Here is a 20,493-nt window from a genome sequence, read left to right as displayed (position 1 = left end):
AAAATCTTAAAAATAAAATAAAATACTGTCTGATGTTTAAGGGGCCAATTCATTTCTTCTCTGCAGGACACCTATTTCTCAGATAATCCAGATCCCATTATGAATCTGAACTAAGTGCTTCCAGCCTCCCTTCTACCTCTAGGATCTTTCCCGTATTCTTATTCTTGTCTTAGCAACCTCACTTAGCCTTCCTGTGTTCCTTATTCTGATTCTTCCAGATTAAATAAATGTCCAGAATTTAGAATAAGCAATGATAGTCAAATCGAAAAGACCAAGGTGACATACTGAAATCAATCAGAAGGTAGTTAAATCTCAAACTGTTTATTATTAACTCAAGTACAAAAGGAACGTAGGGAGGGAGAAGTCTGTAATGCATTAGAATAATTTGTCGATGAGAAAGGATTTGAACTAACTTTGTAGGATAGGTAAGATTTAAATACAGAACAGGAAGCAGGATGCTCCAAGTTTTATGAATAGCAAGGAGTAAACACCAGAGGTAGAAATAAATGGTATGTAAGGAGACTGGTAAGGAAACCAAGGGGCTAAGCAAAGGCAATCCACATTGGACATTACACTGACTGTGGGGAAAAACAGGTTCAATGATTTAAAGATGAATTTAAGGGATGCCTGGGTTACTCACTTGGTTAAACATCTGCCTTTGGCTCCGGTTATGATCTCCCGGTTCTTGGATGGAGCCCAGTGTCCAGCTCCCTACTCGGGGGTGGCGGGGTATCTGTTTCTCCCTCTCCCTCTGCCCCCTGATCATGCCCTCTATCTTGTTCTCTCTCTCAAGTAAAAAAATAAAATCTTAAATAAATAAAGATGAATTTAAAAGCCAAACAATCTTTGTCTGGTATCTTTCTCTGCTCTCAGAGTGCTGTGTTAGATAATATTAATTTGAGCAATCTAATTTCACATAGAAAGCATAAGAAAGCAAAACTTATCTTGTTAGTATTATTACTAACATCTGTAATGATGCCTTAGCTTTATCTACTACCTGTTCACTCAAAAGTTCAATGTATTTTGATATATATTAACTTATTTAATCCTACATCTCTTTCCTACAAATTAGAGTACAGGTGTCCTTGCTTTGCAAATTATGTAATGGTTACTGCACAGAAAAACCACAGTTCAGCAAATCAAACACTCCATCCAGTTCACACACATCTGCTATATTATCAAAGTTTTGCCTTTTCTTCAACTTTCCTCTTCTATAAAAAGAGAGCCCCTTAAGTAAGATGGTGGGTGGGAGAGATGACCCAATGACTTTAATCTGGGTCATAATCTAAGTTTTTTGCAAAATGGGAATGGCACTTTATAAGGTTGCTAAAGAATTAAGTAAAAACAATGTGGGTCACAAATCCAATTTAAGATGAAGTCTGTTGCTGCCATTATTCTTGGCTCACTGTAAAGTAACAGAACTGTAGTTCCATATACAGGAACCAAGCTAAGATGCTGTTGATATAGTACCAACACGTAAATTACTATTCAAAGAAACACATTTATGTTTATTGAGAAGTTCAATGACTAGATTTTAAATCTCTGAACCAAGAGACAGTAAATAAAAGTATCTAACAAGCACAGCAGGCTATCAGAAGCAATCTACCCAATTACCTCAGACCCAGAAACCAAGAATACAATACAGCCATCTTTCAATTGACTGGGTTATCCACTCTATGAATTACCTAAGCCTGGGTTGGCAAATGAAGTTCATCTAGCTTGGCAAATCTCATTGATTCTTAACACCTGCCTGAAGTTCTGTATTAGAGGATGACTGAGGTCATCTCCAGACTCAGAAAAAATGTCCGATTAGGAATATCTACCAGAGGTTTTGGGGAGGGGAGAATATCTGCTTTCTCTGGTGGCCAAATAATTTCTCTATCTGATCTTTCATAATTTTGCTGCTCATTAGCATTCCCAACAGACAAAAATAGATACTGAATTAAGTGTTTTATAACTTGTTAGCTAACTTAGGGAAGAGGATGAAATTAATGGATGATGCAATAATGGGACTGATCAGTAATTACTAAATTGAGCACAGGTATAGAAGACCCTGCACTGCATGATATAGATTTCAAAGTATTTATGTCATCCTGCAAAGCATAAATAGCAGCGCTATATACTTAGTAATTCTATATAACCTCAAACAACAGATACAAATGGGAGAAAGAAAGTTAAAGGATCATTTTGAGCTGGTGCAGGGTAAAAAGGAGGTAAGAGAGCTAAAGGGAAGGTCTTGGGTAGGGTCTTAAGAGAAACTTCCTGCCTTAGGAAGGATGAATAATAAATGAAACTACCAAAAAGTAATAAACAATGAAGGATTCGGCAATCCCTCATGGTATTCATATACTTAAATTATCATTCAAAGAAACACATTACTGTTTACTGAGAAGTTGAACAACTAGTGTTTTTTCATCTTTGAGCTCACAGACACTAAATCAAAGTGGCTAACAAGTAGACCAGGGTATCAGAAGCCATCTATCCCATTCATGTAATACAAAACTGACAGGGATCCCTGGGTGGCTCAGTGGTTTAGCACCTGCCTTCGGCCCAGGGCATGATCCTGGAGTCTCGGGATTGAGTCCCACATCGGGCTCCCTGCATGGAGCCTGCTTCTCCTTCTGCCTGTGTCTCTGCCTCTCTCTCTCTGTCTCTCATGAATAAAGTCTTTAAAAAAAAAAATACAAAATGTGACAAAATTAGGAATCCAGCCCATGTACCCATATGGGTCTTGGTCTAAATAGTCACTTCTCCCAAATATAGCATTGTTTGCTTACCACAAAAAAGATGTCCACAGTTTGTTTCAACGGGGAAGGAGGCTTGATGTAAACAGATTGGACAGTACATGTCAGTGTAGAACTGCTGCCGAGCAGCAGCAGGGGCATCCTGATGAGAGAACATGCATTCGAGATTATACAATGCACATGGGTCTTCAGAGTTATCTCGAGGAATAAAATTATACTTAAGAACACAGTTGATAGTGCATAGTCCTTACCACATTTTAGATGTGCAGTAGTTTAAAGTTTTGTAAGTCTGATAAAGTTATGAGCTGTGTTATTGTTTTATTTAGGCTGCAGGGTCTCTACTTTCCTTCCTGAACACACCAAGGACAAAAACCAACATTAACTCCAGAGTTTCTCTTTTATGCTGTTAGAATGAGTTATTCTAAGAAGTACAAGCCTAAAGCAAAAGCTAAAGAAATGTCAAACTGTTTCCCTAGTTTTTAATCATTTTTAACATCTTTTTCATTCCCACGTTCCATACGAGTGTTGCAGGTATGCTGTACCTCACAAGGGACCAGAATTAAACTTTCAAAGAAGAATACTGGTCATTTTGGAAGAAGGAAAATTTAATACACTGGTAACCTGGGCTTAATCTTTCACAAATTCAGATTAGTAAAATTAACGTTCCTCAGTTACATCACTTGTGATTGTAATAGGAAATGTGGAATATAATCACCTCTACAAGAAGCATCCAGATATCAAAGAGCCCACTGGAATGTAAATGATATGAGGATAAGAACTTTATCTATAGGACTCATGGTAGTGACCTAGGAACTAGAAAAGTTTCTAACACTAGTATATAATGTGTATCTTTTAAAATACTATAAAAACCTATCTTTATATTTTTTTTCAGCTGGTAGAAATTTTATTTTTTTTAATTTTTTAAACCTATCTTTATAGTACCCAGCACACCTCTTGTAAAGTAGCCAGCATTAAAAACATCAAATTATCAAAAAAATTATAAAATTGGCTAAATATGAACTGTTAATTGTAAACTAAATCAAAGATTTTTGTCACCTAAAACTAATAAACATAACAAAAACTCCTCTTTCTTAAATCAGTCCCAAAACACTAGAATATTCTATAAGCCATGAACACACATTGATGTTAGTCTTTTACATCATTTTTAATGGTGCAAAGAAAAACATAAAGCATTTAATGTCCCCTCTCTACCTTTTGTCTTCATCATTGTTTTTTGGAAGTAAACTAAATCAAAACAGAAACAATAAAAAACAATTACCAGTGCTGTCCAACAGAACTTTATGCAGTAATGGAAATCTTTATCTGTGGGTATTGAGTACTTAAAAGGTGAGCAGTGTAACTAAAAAGTACTGAATTTTAAATTGTACTTAATTTTAGTTAACTTAAAATTAAATAGCTACATTTGGGTAGTGGCTACCATATAGGACAGCACAGAAAGGGCTAAGTCACTAGCTTTATTCTAACTACAGCTAAATATTATGCCTGAGGAAGGTATGAGGGAGGTGAATTGGACAGTGGTGCAAAGGAATCTGGAAGATGCAACTCAGTGTGGGACTTCTGTATAGCCAGATCCATTCATGTCATTCCAGTGTGAATTTAAGTAAATGTTAGTGTTCTAATATGTTAGATGGGAATGAGAATTGTTGCCTTACTGATCATGTTTGCAGACCGAATAAAACAGTTGTATGTGAAAGCCCTCTGTAAATTATAAAACACTATCCCACCATGAATTATTAATAACAATAGCTCTGGAACAGAGTATACTGCTAACATGATTAAATTATTTTTACATCAGTGAATTTAAGTTTTATGAAGGCAGGAATTCTTGTTTGTTTAGCTCACAACTGAATCCTCAATGCCTAGAACAGTGTTTGGCATATAGTAGATGTTTAATAAATATATGGTGAGTGGATAAATTGTAAAAGACTCTTTTTTGAAAAGATTTATTTGTGAGGAATTAAAATTTGGTGGGTGGGAAATCCATTTTTAATTTTAATTTTTTAATATTAGCTTTCTTGGCATGAAGGTGTACAATATTCTATATATTCCAGCTTCATGAACTATATTACATTTCCGGTTCTTAGAGAGTCCATCTGGTTTATAACCATAGAAGAGAAAGAAAAGTCTTCTTTGCCTAGCTAGTTTTGCTAACCTTGACCAATGAAGAAAAAGAAGAGTGGGGGCGGGGGGGAGGGAGCCATCATTGTAGTCATTTTTTTGTAGGTCTTTGGGGAATAGGTAGGACTTCGGGGGAAAAAGTTTTTCCACCACATTACAGTAAAGCCAATTAGAGAGTGATTATATCCTCACAAATAAATAACAGGAAAACTACTGTTCTTAAAAAAGTTAAAGAAAAGAAAAGAAAGAAAAGAAAAGAAAGAAAAAAGAAAAGAAAAGAAAAGAAAAGAAAAGAAAGAAAAGAAAAGAAAAGAAAAAAGAAAAAAGAAAAAGCATGCACATGGAAACATCTGAGTAGTTAAAACTAGTCATTTGCCTAATCTGAAGAAAACATCCAATCAATAGAATAATTTAAATTAACAAAGCAGGAAAGCACTCCATGTTTCCAAAAAGTAATGTATTATTTCATCACAATTGCATATGCAAGAGGAATGGTGACATTACTCCTCATACAAATATACATAGTTACATAACAACAGTACCTGCTCTGTTTGCAGTTGCTCCCGAAGTACCCTTACTAGCTCTTGGTTTTCTGGGTGAATGTTCTGATGTGCATTTCTGTTGAATAAAATATAATGAATTTTGAATATAAAACACCATCAGATGAATCACTCATTTTTTTTTTTAGATTTTAGTTTTTTAGGTAATGCTTAAAGATCATGGGTATAGGCTGATTTCAGGTTCAACTGGCAAATGATGAAATTCAGAGGCCTAGTACCTTGTAGATTTGATGTAACCACAGGCTTACAAATCATATGAAGAACAATTAATACATTTATTTATTCTGTGAAGTTCCTTCAAAATAAGCAACTATATAATTATATACTTAAACACTTTTCCATATCTAATTAGATCTTTCCACCTATGAGGTAGAAAAACAGAAAATAAAACTAAATCATATAGAAAAGCCCAAACCTAACATACCACTAATATCTTAACATTAACAATTAAAAGGGAAACTCAAGGGCAAGAATTTAGTGGCTGATATAAAAGGAAGGTATAAGAGATGAGGGTATTGGAAATTACAAGTGGTGGTTAGGTTGACAGGGTGAGGATGAAGATTTCCATCTGATTCACAGCTTAATTCCATTTGGCAGTAACAGTTTCTTCTAAACTTAGACATTTTTAACAGCAATATTTTAGATCCACAAAATCTCAGCATTACTCTATGTAAGAGCCTTTATTCTCTGGATGAGCTAATACTCAACAGTGATAAAACCTCTAAATCAGGAGCGCCTGGGTGGCTCAGTCAGTTGGGCGTTTAACTCTTGATTTCAGCTCCAGTCATGATCTCAGGGTCTTGTTATCAAGTCCTATGTCAGGCTTTGCTCAGTAGGGAGTCAGCTTGGGATTCTCTCACTCCCTCTGCCCTTCTCCACCCACCTCAAATGAATGGATAAATCCTTTAAAAAAAAAAAGAAAGAAAGAAAGAAAGAAAGAAAGAAAGAAAGAAAGAAAGAAAGAAAGAAAGAAAGAAAGAAAGAAAACCCCTCTAAATCAATATCCTAACAGGACAGGGAAAAATGTTAAAAATACATCTTATAATTATTCAATTTTTAGTAAAAAATTCAGATTTTAGGAAAAAAGATGCAAAACATGACCATTAGTTTTGAGAGAACATTAAAAAAAAGTCAACTAATCAGAAACTAAACATAAACATAATAAAACTATTGAACTCTGTTTAAATACCTTAAAGTTTGGTAGATTATTTTAAATATTACCTTTTTGTGACTAAATAAACCATCTCTAACAGAAAGCTACTCTCTGGTGAAAACAATCTATCAAGGCACAGCACATGAACCATCTCATTTAAATGCCAGTATATACCTAACTAAACAACATTTCTCTAGGACACTGGAAAACCATTCCTTTCTCTTTGGAAAAAGATAGTTACTACTTTTCAGAGTATAGATATAAACCGTGTAACTGGAAGGTCTTTTTTTTCTTGTTGTTTCTTTCCATAAAAAAGAAGATAAAAGACTGTAAAATTTGGTTGTAGAAGGCTAGAAAAGTCAATGTATAGCCAGACGGATGCCTGGGTGGCTCAGCAGTAAAGTGTCTGCCTTCGGCTCGGGGTGTGATCCCAGTGTCCCGGGATCGAGTCCCACAGGGGGCTCCCTGCATGGAGCCTGCCTCTCTCTGTGTCTCTCGTGAATAAATAAAATCTTAAAAAAAAAAAAAAAAAGTATAGCCAGAGAACAAGAACAAACAGCCTGGGATGCTGAACATGTACAGAACCAAAAATCTAGAAAATATTAGGGTAATTAAGACAGATTTAAAGAACTAGATTAGAAAATCTTTAAAATGTGATTATCGGGATCCCTGGGTGGCGCAGCAGTTTGGCGCTTGCCTTTGGCCCAGGGCGCGATCCTGGAGACCCGGGATCGAATCCCACATCAGGCTCCCGGTGCATGGAGCCTGCTTCTCCCTCTGCCTGTGTCTCTGCCTCTCTCTCTTTCTCTCTGTATGACTATCATAAATAAATAAAATTTTAAAAAAAATTAAAAAAAAAATAAAAATAAAATGTGATTATCTTGGGGCGCCTGAGTGGCTCAGTTGGTTAAGTGATGACTCTAGGTTTCGGCTCAGATCATGATCTCGTAGTTATGGGATTAAACTCCATATCAGGCTCTGCGTTCAGTGGGGAGTCTGCTTGAAGTCTTCTCTCCCCCCACCCCCACTCCTGCTCCCTCTAAAATAAATAAATAAATCTTAAAGTGATCATCTTAGCTGTGAGAAAATGACATTAAATAGGTCTAAATAAAGATGGCAAGGGAAAGACTGGCTCTAATATAAAAACAAAGTACATCATCTACCAACGATTTATGATCTTTTGTCATTCTTTGAAAAAAGAGACCAAAATTATCCAGTGAATCTCAATCTCAGCATCATGAGTTCAAGCCCCACATTAGGTGTGGAGCTTACTTTAAAAAAAAATATACCCAAAATAGAAAAATGTAAAATATGACATCATGTACATAAAACATGTATGAGAAGGAGCAAAGATATACTGCTTTTAGGATGTATTTGAACTTAAGCAACCTCTAACTTAATATGGACTGCTATATATACATAGGATGTTATATATGAATCTCAAGGTAAACACAAACCAAAAGCCTATAATAGGTACACAAAACATAAAGAGAAAGGAATTCAAGCAAACACACACACAAAAAAATCATCAAAGCCCTACGTTTGAAGGGCTCTTGGTCAAGAGGGAAGCAAAAGAAAGAAAAAACAACAAAAACAACTAGAGAACCACTGATAAAATGGCAGTACCTACAGACCTATCAATAATTACTTTTTATTTGTATTATTTTTTCATCATAGTAAGTGTACTTACTCTTTAATCCCCATCACCTATTTCATCCATCCCCTAAACAACCTCTCTTTTGGTAACCATCAGTTTGTTCTCTATAGTCAAGACTTATGCTAGGGCAGCCCGGGTGGCTCAGCGGTTTAGTGCTGCCTTCAGCCCAGGGCATGACCTCCGAGACCCCGGATCGGGTCCCACGTCGGGCTCCCTGCCTGGAGCCTGCTTCTCCCTCTGCCTGTGTCTCTGCGCCTCTCTCTCTCTCTCTCTCTCTCTCTCTCTCTCTCTGTGTGTGTGTGTCTCTCATGAATAAGTAAAATCTTAAAAAAAAAAAAAAAAAAAAAAAGAGAGAGGAAGATTAAACTGCTCTTTAAAAAAAAATTTTTCCTTAGAGACTTATGCTATCCCTAACCTCTCCCCAACTTGAAAGTATATAATCTGTCATCTATCACAACCCTCGAGCAGCTCTTTCTGCCCACGATCCTGTCCCCATGCCTTAATAAAACCATCTTTTTGAGGGCATCTGGGTGGCTCAGTGGGTTAAGTGTCTGCCTTCAGCTCAGGTCATGATCCCAGGGTCCTAGGATTAAGCCCCACATAGGGCTCCCTTGTCTCTCCCTTTCCCCCTCACCCTGCTTGTGCTCACTTGCTCTATCAAATAAGTAATAAAATCTTAACAAAAACAAAAGCATCTTTTTTTTTCCACTGATGACATCTCAAGAATTCTTTCTTGGCCATTAGCTCCAAACGCCAACATTTCCACATCACAATCACTGAGATCTATTACTCACTTTTCTAAATGAAGTACTGAAAATTATTAGAAGCAGTCAGAAAGCAGTGGCCTTTGCAACTATACATTATTTCAATATTTTGGCCTTTAGTCTCACCTGAAAAGTGCATATACCAGGGTAGCAATCAAAGCGAAACTGACCACAACTGCCACAAGTACTTGGTCACTTACTCCTTCTATGACTGAATCATCATCCAATTTCAAACTTTGAACTTCACCTTGATATTTGGCCATTCCAAGTCTAAAAGATAAAGAAACAGACAAAAGTTACAAATGACACAGTGAAAATGAATATACTAATCAAAAGAACAAAAATATAACTCACTTCTAATGTATTTAATTTTTTAAAGCACTCATTTAAGGAAATTGCATTAAGTACAACTCCAGTGGGAATTCTCCCGTTGAGTTCTTTAAAATTTGCCAGACACATTATTTGGAGGAGTACAAAATTCTTTAAGATTTTATTTATTTATTCATAAGAGACACAGAGAGGCAGAGACAGGAAGAGGGAGAAGCAGGCTCCCTGCGGGGAGCCAATGAGGGACTCCTCCCCCCCACCAAGAGCGAGCCAAAGGCAGAGGCTCAACCGATGAGTCACCCAGGTGTCCCAGGAGTATAAAATTCTATCTCCTTCAATCAATTAATTCATCATCTACTTACATTTTTTAAAAACAAATTTTTAGGGATCCCTGGGTGGCGCAGCGGTTTGGCGCCTGCCTTTGGCCCAGGGCGCGATCCCAGAGACCCGGGATCGAGTCCCACGTCGGGCTCACGGTGCATGGAGCCTGCTTCTCCCTCTGCCTGTGTCTCTGTCTCTGTCTCTCTCTCTCTGTGACTATCATAAATAAATAAAAGAAAAAAATTATTAAAAAAAAACCAAATTTTTAAAAAATACCCTTTATTCTTCAAGCTCTGTTCCCCTTTAATCTTAAGGAAAAAAAGATATTCCTCACGGCCAGCCGCTCTTCTCATTCTTAAATAGCAAATCAGTTCTCCAGGTAAATCAGATCTCTCTTCACCCTCACAGCACTGCCTGTGTCCTAGAATGTACCAATTTCGGATTGGGAAGGTAATATATTCTCTTCTTCTGTAAACGTTCCTGTGTTATCTAGCATAGTGCCCTGCACACAGTAGGGCCTAATAAATGTATATTTAAACACAAGTGACTTACCTTACTTAAAATGTTAGTAATTTGAAAAGTAAAAGATATCAGGCTATAAGACATTTATGTCTATACTATGATTAGTTGAATTAGTGAAAATTCTACTTGAAAAACTATTAGCCTCACCTGGGACTAAGCTCAGCATATGGTTCAGAATTCTTTGAACTGCCTGGAATATGGAATCACTCTGAGGCTGCATTTCCTTATGAAGAGAAAGGGGAGGATATGAAACTCTCCTTCCCATACACTAAGCTTGAGAAAAATGGTAATACCCAATTTCTATAGGTATGAAGGGAAATAACCCAAACTATATCAGAGTCCAAGAATCACAGATAATTTATATTTTTCACATTGCAAAACAAAAAAATTTAGTCTCATAAGACACCTAAAGGAAAATAAAGGAAATAAACATATATGACTATTCATAATTAAAATAAAATTCTGTATATATATATATATATAAATCTATATATAACTTATGGCACTAAAAAGTTTTATTCGTTAACCTAGCAAGTCTCTGTTAAGAGGAAACTTTGTGAAAGTCTAACACCTATGAAAAGAATCCAAATTGGTTGCTAATAAGGAAATTACCTTATGGAAGAAACCAAAGCAAACAGATCAAAGGCAGTTTCCATCAGCTTTACACATAGTAATTGCCTAATATATCAGGAACTTTCTAATGATAGGTTTCAAATAACCATCATGAAGGCCACACACCAGGAAACTCAGAGAGCAGCTCTAACTTCATTATTTTCATTCAAAAGAATAGTCAAATGAACTGCCAACTGAAACTGAACAAACAGCCCCAAGTAATCTAGGGGTGAGCCATGTAATAAATTTAGGCATTTATTTTACCAGGTTTCCTCTTTTTATTTTTTAAGATTTTATTTTTAAGTAATCTCTAAGCCCAACACGGGGCTCGAACCCACAACCCTGAGACCAAGAGTTTTAGGCTCCAGTTACTAAGCCAGCCAGACGCCTCAGCAGGTTTCTCTTTTAAAATTAGAGATGCTTTGTACAGCTGTGTCAAGAATCCTAGGGGCAGGGAGAATTACTTGCAGCTTCACAAAGGTAACCAAATGTTATCCCCTTGTGTCAAGATTTCCAGTCTTTTAACTACTGATCTAATTACTTCACAGAGTTTTAAGGTTTTTCCCTAGGGTATAAATTTACTACTAAAGGAGAGCAGAATTTGTCACCCCAAAATATGATTTTGTCTTGTGAGTTACGTTATTTTTAAAAAAAGACAGCAAAGAAAGGAAAAGTTCTGAAAACCAAGGAGAAGTTATGCTTTTGTAAAAGACATTTACAAGGGAAATCCCCATTTGTAAGGGGATCTGTATATACACCAGCACTAAATCCCTAGAAACTGTTATGAATGGAGGAGGCACAGACAGAACAACTTTACCCTTGTTTACTGTGCTTTTCCTGGTAAGCTCCCATAACCCTGTTCCTCCACCCCCAATGTCTTTCGTTTGTCTTTAGCTGAAAGTGGTATTTAATGTGATGGCTTGGGCCCTTTGGGGGTTACTCAGTTTTCCGGAGTACCTTGCAAGTACATGGGAAATAAACAAATTATTAAGCTTCAGGGCACCTGGCTGGCTCAGTCAGTGGAACGTGTGACTCTTGATCTTGAGGGTTAGGAGTTTGATCCCCATGTTGGGTGTAGAGATTACTTAAAAATAAAATCTTTAAAAAAATTTTTTTAAGCTTGTTTTTTTTTTCCTGCTAAGGTCTTCTATTACTAGTGAGTCTCAGCCAGGAACATAATAGGGTAGAGGGATATTCCCTTCTCCCCTCCTTTGTATTTTTTTTTTTTAATGGGTTACGTTTGTTTCTGTGCTCTGCCAAGCGTAATCAATGGTAATGTGATTAAATTCCACCGTACAAATCATACGTTTTTTCCATTCTGCTGTATATTTAACTTCTTTGCAAATAAGCTACTGCTTATGATACTGCTTCAAGCACATTTCCAAGAGCTCAGAGATCCAGGATACTTTAAGTACTGCAGAGCCATATAATGTTTTTTGCATCATTTTATAGCAGAGGTTTCCAATTTATTGAAATGCAGAGGTTTTTTTTTTTTTTCAGAGTTACTTATTTCCACAAACGCTGGTATCCCCAAAGAAAGTGGGCTGAGAGAGGGGAGGTGGGGAAGTTGCTGCTAAGTTTCTGGAGACAAGGGAGATCCCAGCTAAACCCTGAGCTCTCCCATGAAGAACTACTAAGAGCTGACCTTGTGAGGAGCTTCCAATAGATCAACTTCCACTAGTAGTTTTTCTTATAATCAGAGTTTTAAAATGGAACTGAGGGGATCCCTGGGTGGCGCAGCAGTTTGGCGCCTGCCTTTGGCCCAGGGCGCGATCCTGGAGACCCAGGATCGAATCCCACGTCAGGCTCCCGGTGCATGGAGCCTGCTTCTCCCTCTGCCTGTGTCTCTGCCTCTCTATCTCTCTCTCTGTGTGACTATCATAAATAAATAAAAATTTAAAAAAAATAATAAATAAATAAAATGGAACTGAGGAGTTAAAAGCTCAAAAATGAGGTATTGTATCATCATTCTCAGTTTAATAAGATGATCTAAGATTATAGAGAATGAATTAAAAAATTGTTTCTACTTGAGGACATGACATAATAGCTCAGTCTTGAAAAAGTCTTTTTGATCTTAACTTCAGTTCTCCAACTTTTGCTTTATATAGTCAGGTTTTGTCTAGACCAGAACTGTGCTGCTGGTTTTGCTCACTGGCACAGGCTCGGAACTGAAGCCTAAGCACTGCTGCTTGGAAACCAACAGCCCAGATTTTAGATCCAGTTCAACTACAACTGTATCTTCATTTTATTAATCTCTAAGGATCTTTCATTTTCTGCAGAATGTAAAAATTGGGCTTGAGGATTTCTTAAGTTCCTTCCCCCATTTCAAATATGAAAATAAGAGTTACCAGTACTTCATTTTTACTATTTGAGATTCACAGAAACAAAACACCATAGATCTTGGAAACTGGTATAATTGATAGAAGCCTAAAGAGGAACTGGTTTCTAGCTTCGGTTTTGCTATTGATTAACTAGCTAAGTATAATTGAAGAGTAGCTTAATAGATCAGACAAGCATAGGCTTTGGAGTCAGACAACTGTGTACTTATGTAAAGTTTGCATCTCAGCTTCCTCATATGCTAAAATATATAAAATTAATTTTAACTATATCAAATGCCCACTTTTAAGCAATCTCTATGCCCAACATGGGCTTGAACTCACAATACTGAAATCAAGAGTTATAGCCAGGTGCCTGGTTGCCTACTGCACCAGCCAGGTATCCCTCAAATGCTCACTTTTTTGACCAAAATAAAATAAAATAAAATAAAAATAAATTTAAAAAAAGCTGTTTTATGGGGTTTATAACAAGATAATAAAGGTAAAGAATTTAGTATATTGCTTGGCACATCATATAGGTGCTCAGTAAATGGAAACTATAATATTTTGATTACTATTTTTTAATAGATTTTATTTTTTAAACCAACTGAGCCAGCCAATCACCCTTGATTACTATTATTAACAATTGTCAAGAAACATTATAAAACTTAACCATGCTTTCTCCATAGCTGCACTATGTTGCATCTCAAATTCTGTTTAACCAAAGCTCTAAGTATGCATTCCTTGGGAAGACAGCATAAACTTGGGAACACTGCCACACAGGACACTATTATGTTTATTTAAATCTGGTAAACAGCTATAAAAATAAATAAGTCTGATAATCAGCTATTGATGAGAACTAGTCCCCAACTAACTAGAGTAAGAAGACAGCTAAGACAAGCTGCACTCACCTCTCTCCTTAGTCTTTTCCAAAACTTTCAGAAAAAAAAAATTAAGAATAAGGGAAAGGTAGGAAATTCCGTAACTTCCAAAGGAGAAACTCAGTGTTTTTTAACCCAAGTTCATGTAGAAACACGACCATCACATGACTTCTGCAATTACTCACATTCAAGAAGTTTTTAATATAATTTCCTTCATTGAGAGCAACTGGAGCCACAAATGAAATCTCAAGTACACTGCAGTATCATATATACATGTACTGCGGGTGAGCAGTCAAGACTGAAAATGGAAGCTTAGGTCATGTGTGTCAAAGCCTTGAAAACCTGAACAGCTGGAGTGAAGGTGTTCACAACACCACAGTCCCTCCAGAACAGGCTAGCATCTTGTTCTTGACTTCCAAAGACATGTTGCAGGTGAGTCAGGTTTAAGCCAATGTAACATATACTTACTGACTTTACGTGCCTAACAAGGGTAATGGTCATTAACATGCTAGGGATTCTGTGGAAACAACCTAATGTGGAATGTAGGAACTCTGGTTTGACCGAGACCCAGACGCACCAACAGAGGAAACAAGAGCAGGTGAGACATACTTATTTCTAAAGATTTCTCTTCCCTTGGTGTAGGGAAGATTTTTTTTTAAAGACCACTGAGAAGACTTCAGGTCAGTTTTTTACATTTACAGAATGATAAATTCATCACACGTGAAATGTTAATTGGTACTTTGTAAAGCATCATTAAAATCTCACTCCAGGGACACCTGGGTGGCGGTTGAGCGTCTGACTTTGGCTCAGGAAGTGATCCTGGAGACCTAGAGGAGTCCCACATCCGGCTCCCAGCATGGAGCCTGCCTCTCTTTGTGTCTCTCGTGAATAAATAAGTAAAATCTTAAAAAAACCAAACAACTCACTTCAGTTCTGAATGCTCAATGACAAAACCTACTCCTGATGGGAAAAGAGGGGCTCCAGGAACTCGCAAACCAAAGTAAAGATGTGCTCTAGAAGTTGTTTGCTGCCCTCCAAATAAGTTTGGCATTATCCGGTAAAGTTAATGCATTCCCCGTAACTCAACGATTCTCCTAGGACTCCAAGGCATATATCCTAAGGAAGCCCCCTACACCTTTGCACTAGTATCCAGGTGTTTTTAGTAGCCTCAGCGGAACAACAAAAGTCCATGAACAGAATGGATACCCTATTATACAATGAAATACTAGACAGCAATGAAAATTACCTACAGATATACACAAATTTACCATTAATTTAAAGCCACGCAATACACTGATCCCACTCAAAAAAGTACAAAAACAAAGTACTATATTGTTTAGGCATGCATACACAAGCAGGAAAATGAGCATCCTCGAAGTCAGCCTAGGGAGGGAATCGTTCTCAGGACGCAAAGTAGGTGTGGGTTTGACTCCTGAGCTATGGACAGTGTCCTTCTGTTTTTACCTGGGTGTTAGTTACTATCTTCTCTAAGCATGTACGTTGTATGTACTTTTCTGCATGTTTTATCGCCTACAAATACACGGGGACCTCGCGCAAACCCACGCCTCTGGAAAGGTGGGCGCTGGCGGGCCACCCTGCAAACCCCGAGAAGGCCAACGCCGGGGCTGCACCAGGACACAGGCCCGAGGGCCGCCGAGGTCCTCGCGCACCAACACCTGGCGCACCCCCGCCCTGCCCGAGCAGCCCAAGTTTCCGGGGAGTCGAGGCTCCCCGCGACCCCGGGAGGCTCGGCCGGCCGTCCTCCCCAGGCAAGCACCGAGCGAGCACCGCGAGCCGCGGGCCAACCGCGTCCGCCCCGCCCCGCCCCTGCCCCCGGGACTCCGGGCTCAGCGCCGGGGTTCCCGGAGGAAGGCGGCGCCCCCCGCCCCGAAGCCCGGAGGCGCCCCCGCGGCAGCCCGCCCACGCCAGAGCCCCGCCGGCAGCTCCCGCGGGCCCGGATCCGGGTGGGCGTGGCCGGCCGCGACCCGGCGGCCGCGGAGGGGGAGGGGGAGGGGAGGGGGAGGGGGCGCGTACCTCTCCAGCGCAGAGGATACCTCGCCAGTCCCCGGTGACAGAGAACAGAGGTTATTTCCGGGCACGGCCCCCGCCACCCCTCCCGGGCAGCCACTAGCCGTCCCTTTTTTAATTTGGAGTGCGGACACAGGCGCACGCGCACTGCCGCGCTTCCGCGAGGCTGCGGGCGGACGGCGGAGGGGGACCCGCCGCCGCCTCAGCCGCCGCCAGGGCCCGGCGCGTGCGCGCGGGGACACGCAGGGGGCCGGCGTCGGGGCGCGCGCGGGGCGGGAGGCGGGCCGGCCGGGCCGATTGTGCGCAGTGGCTGGGCGGCCGCGACTCTGGCCGGGGCCGGCGCTCTCCGGGGGCGGGGACGCGGGGCTGCGGGCGTGGCCGGGGGCGCGCGCGGCGGGCGCGCGGTCCCGAGTGAGCGAAGAAGGAGGGGCGGCGGGGGTGACGGTGCTGGAGCCGCTGGCGGCGCCGGGGCGGTAGTCGGCGGCCCGGGCCTGCGGACGCGGTGGGCCGGAGGCCAGGTCAGCTGCCCGGACCCTCCGACGCAGCCCCGCACCGAGCGGCGGCGATTTCTGGCGAGGTGGGGAGGCGCTGCCAAGCCCCAGCCGGGGAAGATGTTCAACGTGGAGTCGGTGGAGCGGGTGGAGCTGTGCGAGAGCCTTCTCACTTGGGTATGTGATGCCTGGCGGGGACCCCCTCCCCCAGGCCTCCGTTCCGGGATCCCCCACGCCCGTCGCGGGGGGCGAGCGCCGAGGGCGGCGGTGCCGTCACATCCGGGGCCTGGGGCGGGCGGGGCCGGGGGACGCCGGTGCGGGCCGCGTCTACGCGGGCGGCCGGGCGGGGCTGGGGGCGGCGGGCGGCGGGCGGCTGGCAGGGCCCGGGGCCGAGGGGAACTTGCCGGGCTCGGTTGTCGGCTGCCCTCCGAGTGGAGCCACCCCGGCGCAGGCGGCACCGGGTCCGGGTTGGCGGCGGCGGCGGCGGCGGCTCGCGCGGCCGGGACCCCGAGGCGCCCGCGGGCTCCGCGGCCGGGAGAGGCCCCCGGGAGCTTTGTTGTGGCGCCCCGGAGCTCGGAGGGCGAGCCGGGCCCGCCGCGGGGGGACGCTGCTCGGAAGGGAGGGCAGGAGGAACACGGAAGGGCGCCCGCACAGGGCGTTGGAGGTGCGAGATGCGCTGCCGAGGTACTTATTAGGGCAATAGACAAACAAACCTGGAAGATACGTGCGAATCAGTCATGGAACGCGACGTTTTGGGGCGACGCTCTGGACCCACGACCTTAAATTACTAAACACATTAAAATCGTCACGCTTTGGATGTATGTTCAGTTCTGCTGCTAGTAATTGTGCCTTTCGCAGCCTCTTTGAGAGCCGGCGATGAACCCCAGGCTTCGTGTTTCACAGAACTTGGTGTCACTTTTCGGGGCGGGGGGCGGGGGGGGGGGTTGTAGAGGTCTGCGGAGTCACGGGATAAACCTAGTGCTTTTTCCAGGAGTTTTACTCATTGCTGAAAACGTTAAATGTAATTTCTAGGATAAGAGACGGCTGCATCTATTGAGGTGACTACAGTGTTTGGGGTTCATGTTAAAGATAAGATACAGATGTCAAAGAGGCTGTTCGGCGGTTCCTTGAGTTCAGATCCCTGAAGTATACATTTCGCCTTCCTGTGGGGGGGGGGGCACTTAGGTGATGAGGTTAGAAAAGCTTTGCCTTAGGTAGGTTGCAACAAAGGTGGTGTAAATACTCTGAGACTTCCATAATGTGTCAAGAATCAAATCGTGCGCTTTGATATATGCTGTAACTTTGATGTTAGGCTATTCTTGGGAGTTCAGGGTGTTTTGTTTTTGGTTTTTTGCAATAATATATACTTACCATACAGCATGCAAATGTAATGGGTTCCATCCTCAGACGAGAAGATGGGTTTACCTACCTGCTCTATTTTAGGGAAAACTGATAAGCTGCATAATGTGGCCAAGGCAGGGAAGAGATAAAGGAAAAGAATGAATGACCACATTTTTTGATACTGTGGAAGGAATAGATTTGGCAGAGGTTGTAAACAGAAGATTGAGGATCTTAAGATGTGCCTTTTTGAGTCTGTTCAAGCAAGTTCTTCCCTCAATGCTAGAAAAAGGCAACACGGCAAAGATGAGGAAGTTAGCTAACTGAACCTGAAGTAGGGCTTCATTGTTTAAAGTCTAGAAAGACAAGTCTTGAAAACAGGCTTATTTGAAGGGCACCTGCAAAAAGATGGTGATTCATTGCACTTATTTGAGTGAGAAAGTTTGAAGTCATGCTAACAGAAGCACACAGTATGAGAGCATCTATGTAGAATCTGGTAAATATCAAGAAAACAAAATCCAGGTTATCGGAGAGGTCAGGGAATATGGCATTGTAGAAAAGGAAATGTCACTGGAAGGCTCATCAAGAAAAATTTTTGGAGAAAATTTTCAAGAACAACTAGAGGGCAGATTCTACACAAAGATGTACAGTTCTAAGATTTGGAAACGTTTTAAAACCTTGTGCATTGAAATGTTTCAAAATAAAGTTGAGTTTAAATGTTGGATTTTCTTTAAGTTGTCATTATAAAAAGCAGAGTAAGTGTTTACACAGAAAATGTTTGAGGTAGCTAAAAGTGTACGTTTGGTCTAGTAGTTCCCCTCATATCTGGAGGCCAGCCTGTGTTGAAAACAATTCCAAAACCGAGTGTAAGGGGGAAAAAAACGTATGCAGTATGCTCCAAAGAAAGACTCTGTTGGTGTGCTTAGCTGGCTCAGTGAGTAAAGCATGTGATGGCATGGAGCCTACTTGGGAAGACTCCCATTTGGACTAATTTACTCTACGTAAACTTTTAGCCACCTTGGCCATATGACTTCTGTGCACACCGAAGGTTAGGAAATGACTGCTACACTCAGCAAGATACAGATAGTTGCCAGTGTGACCTAGAAGATCTAAGAACTGAAAGCTCATTCTTGGAGCTGACAGCCTTAACAGAATTCAAGAGCCTCCATGCTCATTATTGAAGATCATAATTAGATCTTGAATATTAAAAGTTTGTTTTCACTACATAGCATTTAGTACTAGATAGGAGGAATTCTTCCACTGGAAATAGTTAAAATAAGAAAGCCTCGGGAAAAAAAAAAAAAAAAAGAAAGAAAGCCTCGGGACGCCTGGGTGGCTCAGTGGTTGAGTGTCTGCCCTTGACTCTGGGCATGGTCTCGGAGTCTAGGGATCTAGTCCTGCGTCGGGCTCCCTACATGGAGCCTGCTTCTCCCTCTGCCTATGTCTCTGCCTCTCTCTCTGTGTCTCTCATGAATAAATAAATAAATATCTTTTTAAAAAGAAGCCTCAGGCACTTTAAAGGCATGATTATTAGTACCTATCCAGAATTAATTTCTGTGGACTTCGAATTGCCTTGAATGCTGCATAATATTTCTATTGTATACTAGCCCAAGAATCAAATGTTCCAAATTTTTGTTGAAAGAGGAATGCTTAGGAAAAAAAAGTATCTACCTACCAGTGGAAAACACCTTAAGTTTAAATTCCAAATCAGAGTTTATGCAGCAAGCAAGTTCAGCAGGATGTGCTTGAAAATTTACACTCTACCTCCTCTCCCCACCCTCTGAGTCAAATTATATTCTTACCTGTTAAAGTCTACCTTGCATATTATACTTTCAGCTTAATTTCTTGAACTTTACATGAAAAGATTGCTCTTTCCTAAGTTTTAGAGACTGAAAAACCAGAAAGAATCTGGAATGCTACCAGTTAATGGCAAGAAGCTAAGTGGGAAAAGAATCATCACATAATAGGCTCAGTACATTTATTCTGAGAAGCCCAGCAACATTAGCGTATCCATGTAGTTTTCATATTAGCAGCCAATAAAATGCATTCTAGTTTATAGACTTGGGGAAGGTATGATTATTTGTGATGGTGTCTCCAACATTCCATTCTGTCTGATCTACCTAATTCCATTCTATCAACAATCTTTTTTCTGTGATGGAGGAATAAATCAATGTATAGAAGTTAAAGTACAAAAAAAAGCGTAATTTTTTCTTTTTTTTAAGATTTTATTTATTTATTCAAGATAGATACAGAGAAGGGCAGAGATACAGGCAGAAGGAGAAGCAGGCTCCATTCAGGGAGCCTGATGTGGGACTCGATCCCAGGACTCCAGGATGACCCTGGGCTGATGGTGGCGCTAAATCGCTGAGCCACCCGGGCTGCCCAAAAGTGTAATTTTTCTTTTTTAAAAATTGAGGATCAATATAAAATGATAAGAGCATAGGTTCTGACATGGGCTATCAGGGTTCAAATCGTATTTTTGTTTCATACTAAATGTAGGTGACTTTGGATAGCATAACTATATCTCTTTTTTTTTTAAGATATTTATTCACGAGAGACAGAGAAAAGGCAGAAACAGGCAGAGGAGGAAGGCCCCCCGCAGGCACCCCATGTGTGGGAGTTGATCCCCGGTCGCTGAGCC

At 40.9% G+C, this 20,493-nt stretch overlaps 2 protein-coding genes across 8 annotated transcripts in view; one reads left to right on the top strand and one right to left on the bottom strand.

Annotated features, from left to right (window-relative positions):
• The window catches only part of RNF170 (ring finger protein 170), a 28,967-nt gene extending 12,675 nt beyond the window's left edge, over nt 1–16,292 (bottom strand). Inside the window, exons 1-5 of one of the 4 annotated variants that reach the window (XM_072763359.1) lie at nt 16,030–16,275; nt 9,707–9,881; nt 9,144–9,287; nt 5,426–5,501; nt 2,778–2,886 (exon numbers count right to left, since the gene is read on the bottom strand). In XM_072763359.1, coding sequence (XP_072619460.1) covers nt 2,778–2,886; nt 5,426–5,501; nt 9,144–9,280 — 322 coding nt within the window. In that variant the 5' untranslated portion in view covers nt 9,281–9,287; nt 9,707–9,881; nt 16,030–16,275. Of the gene's footprint in view, nt 1–2,777; nt 2,887–5,425; nt 5,502–9,143; nt 9,288–9,706; nt 9,882–10,334; nt 10,411–16,029 lie in introns of those variants that run through there. The other 3 variants (XM_025993686.2, XM_025993685.2, XM_025993688.2) reach the window with 3 other exon arrangements.
• Nucleotides 16,293–16,424: 132 nt separating this feature from the next.
• The window catches only part of HOOK3 (hook microtubule tethering protein 3), a 109,750-nt gene continuing 105,681 nt past the window's right edge, over nt 16,425–20,493 (top strand). For 2 of the 4 annotated variants that reach the window (XR_012002543.1, XM_072763358.1), the window contains exon 1: nt 16,441–16,691. Coding sequence is in view for 2 of the 4 variants with exons in the window: in XM_072763358.1 (XP_072619459.1) it covers nt 16,635–16,691 (57 nt within the window). In the remaining 2 variants the exon portion in view is untranslated. Of the gene's footprint in view, nt 16,692–17,272; nt 17,333–20,493 lie in introns of those variants that run through there. The other 2 variants (XM_025993691.2, XM_072763357.1) reach the window with 2 other exon arrangements.

This window comes from Vulpes vulpes, chromosome 7 (assembly GCF_048418805.1).
Source record: "Vulpes vulpes isolate BD-2025 chromosome 7, VulVul3, whole genome shotgun sequence".
Taxonomy (NCBI): Eukaryota; Metazoa; Chordata; class Mammalia; order Carnivora; family Canidae; genus Vulpes; species Vulpes vulpes.
Note: the sequence above shows the minus strand (reverse complement) of the source record. Positions and strands in the feature narration are given on the sequence as shown.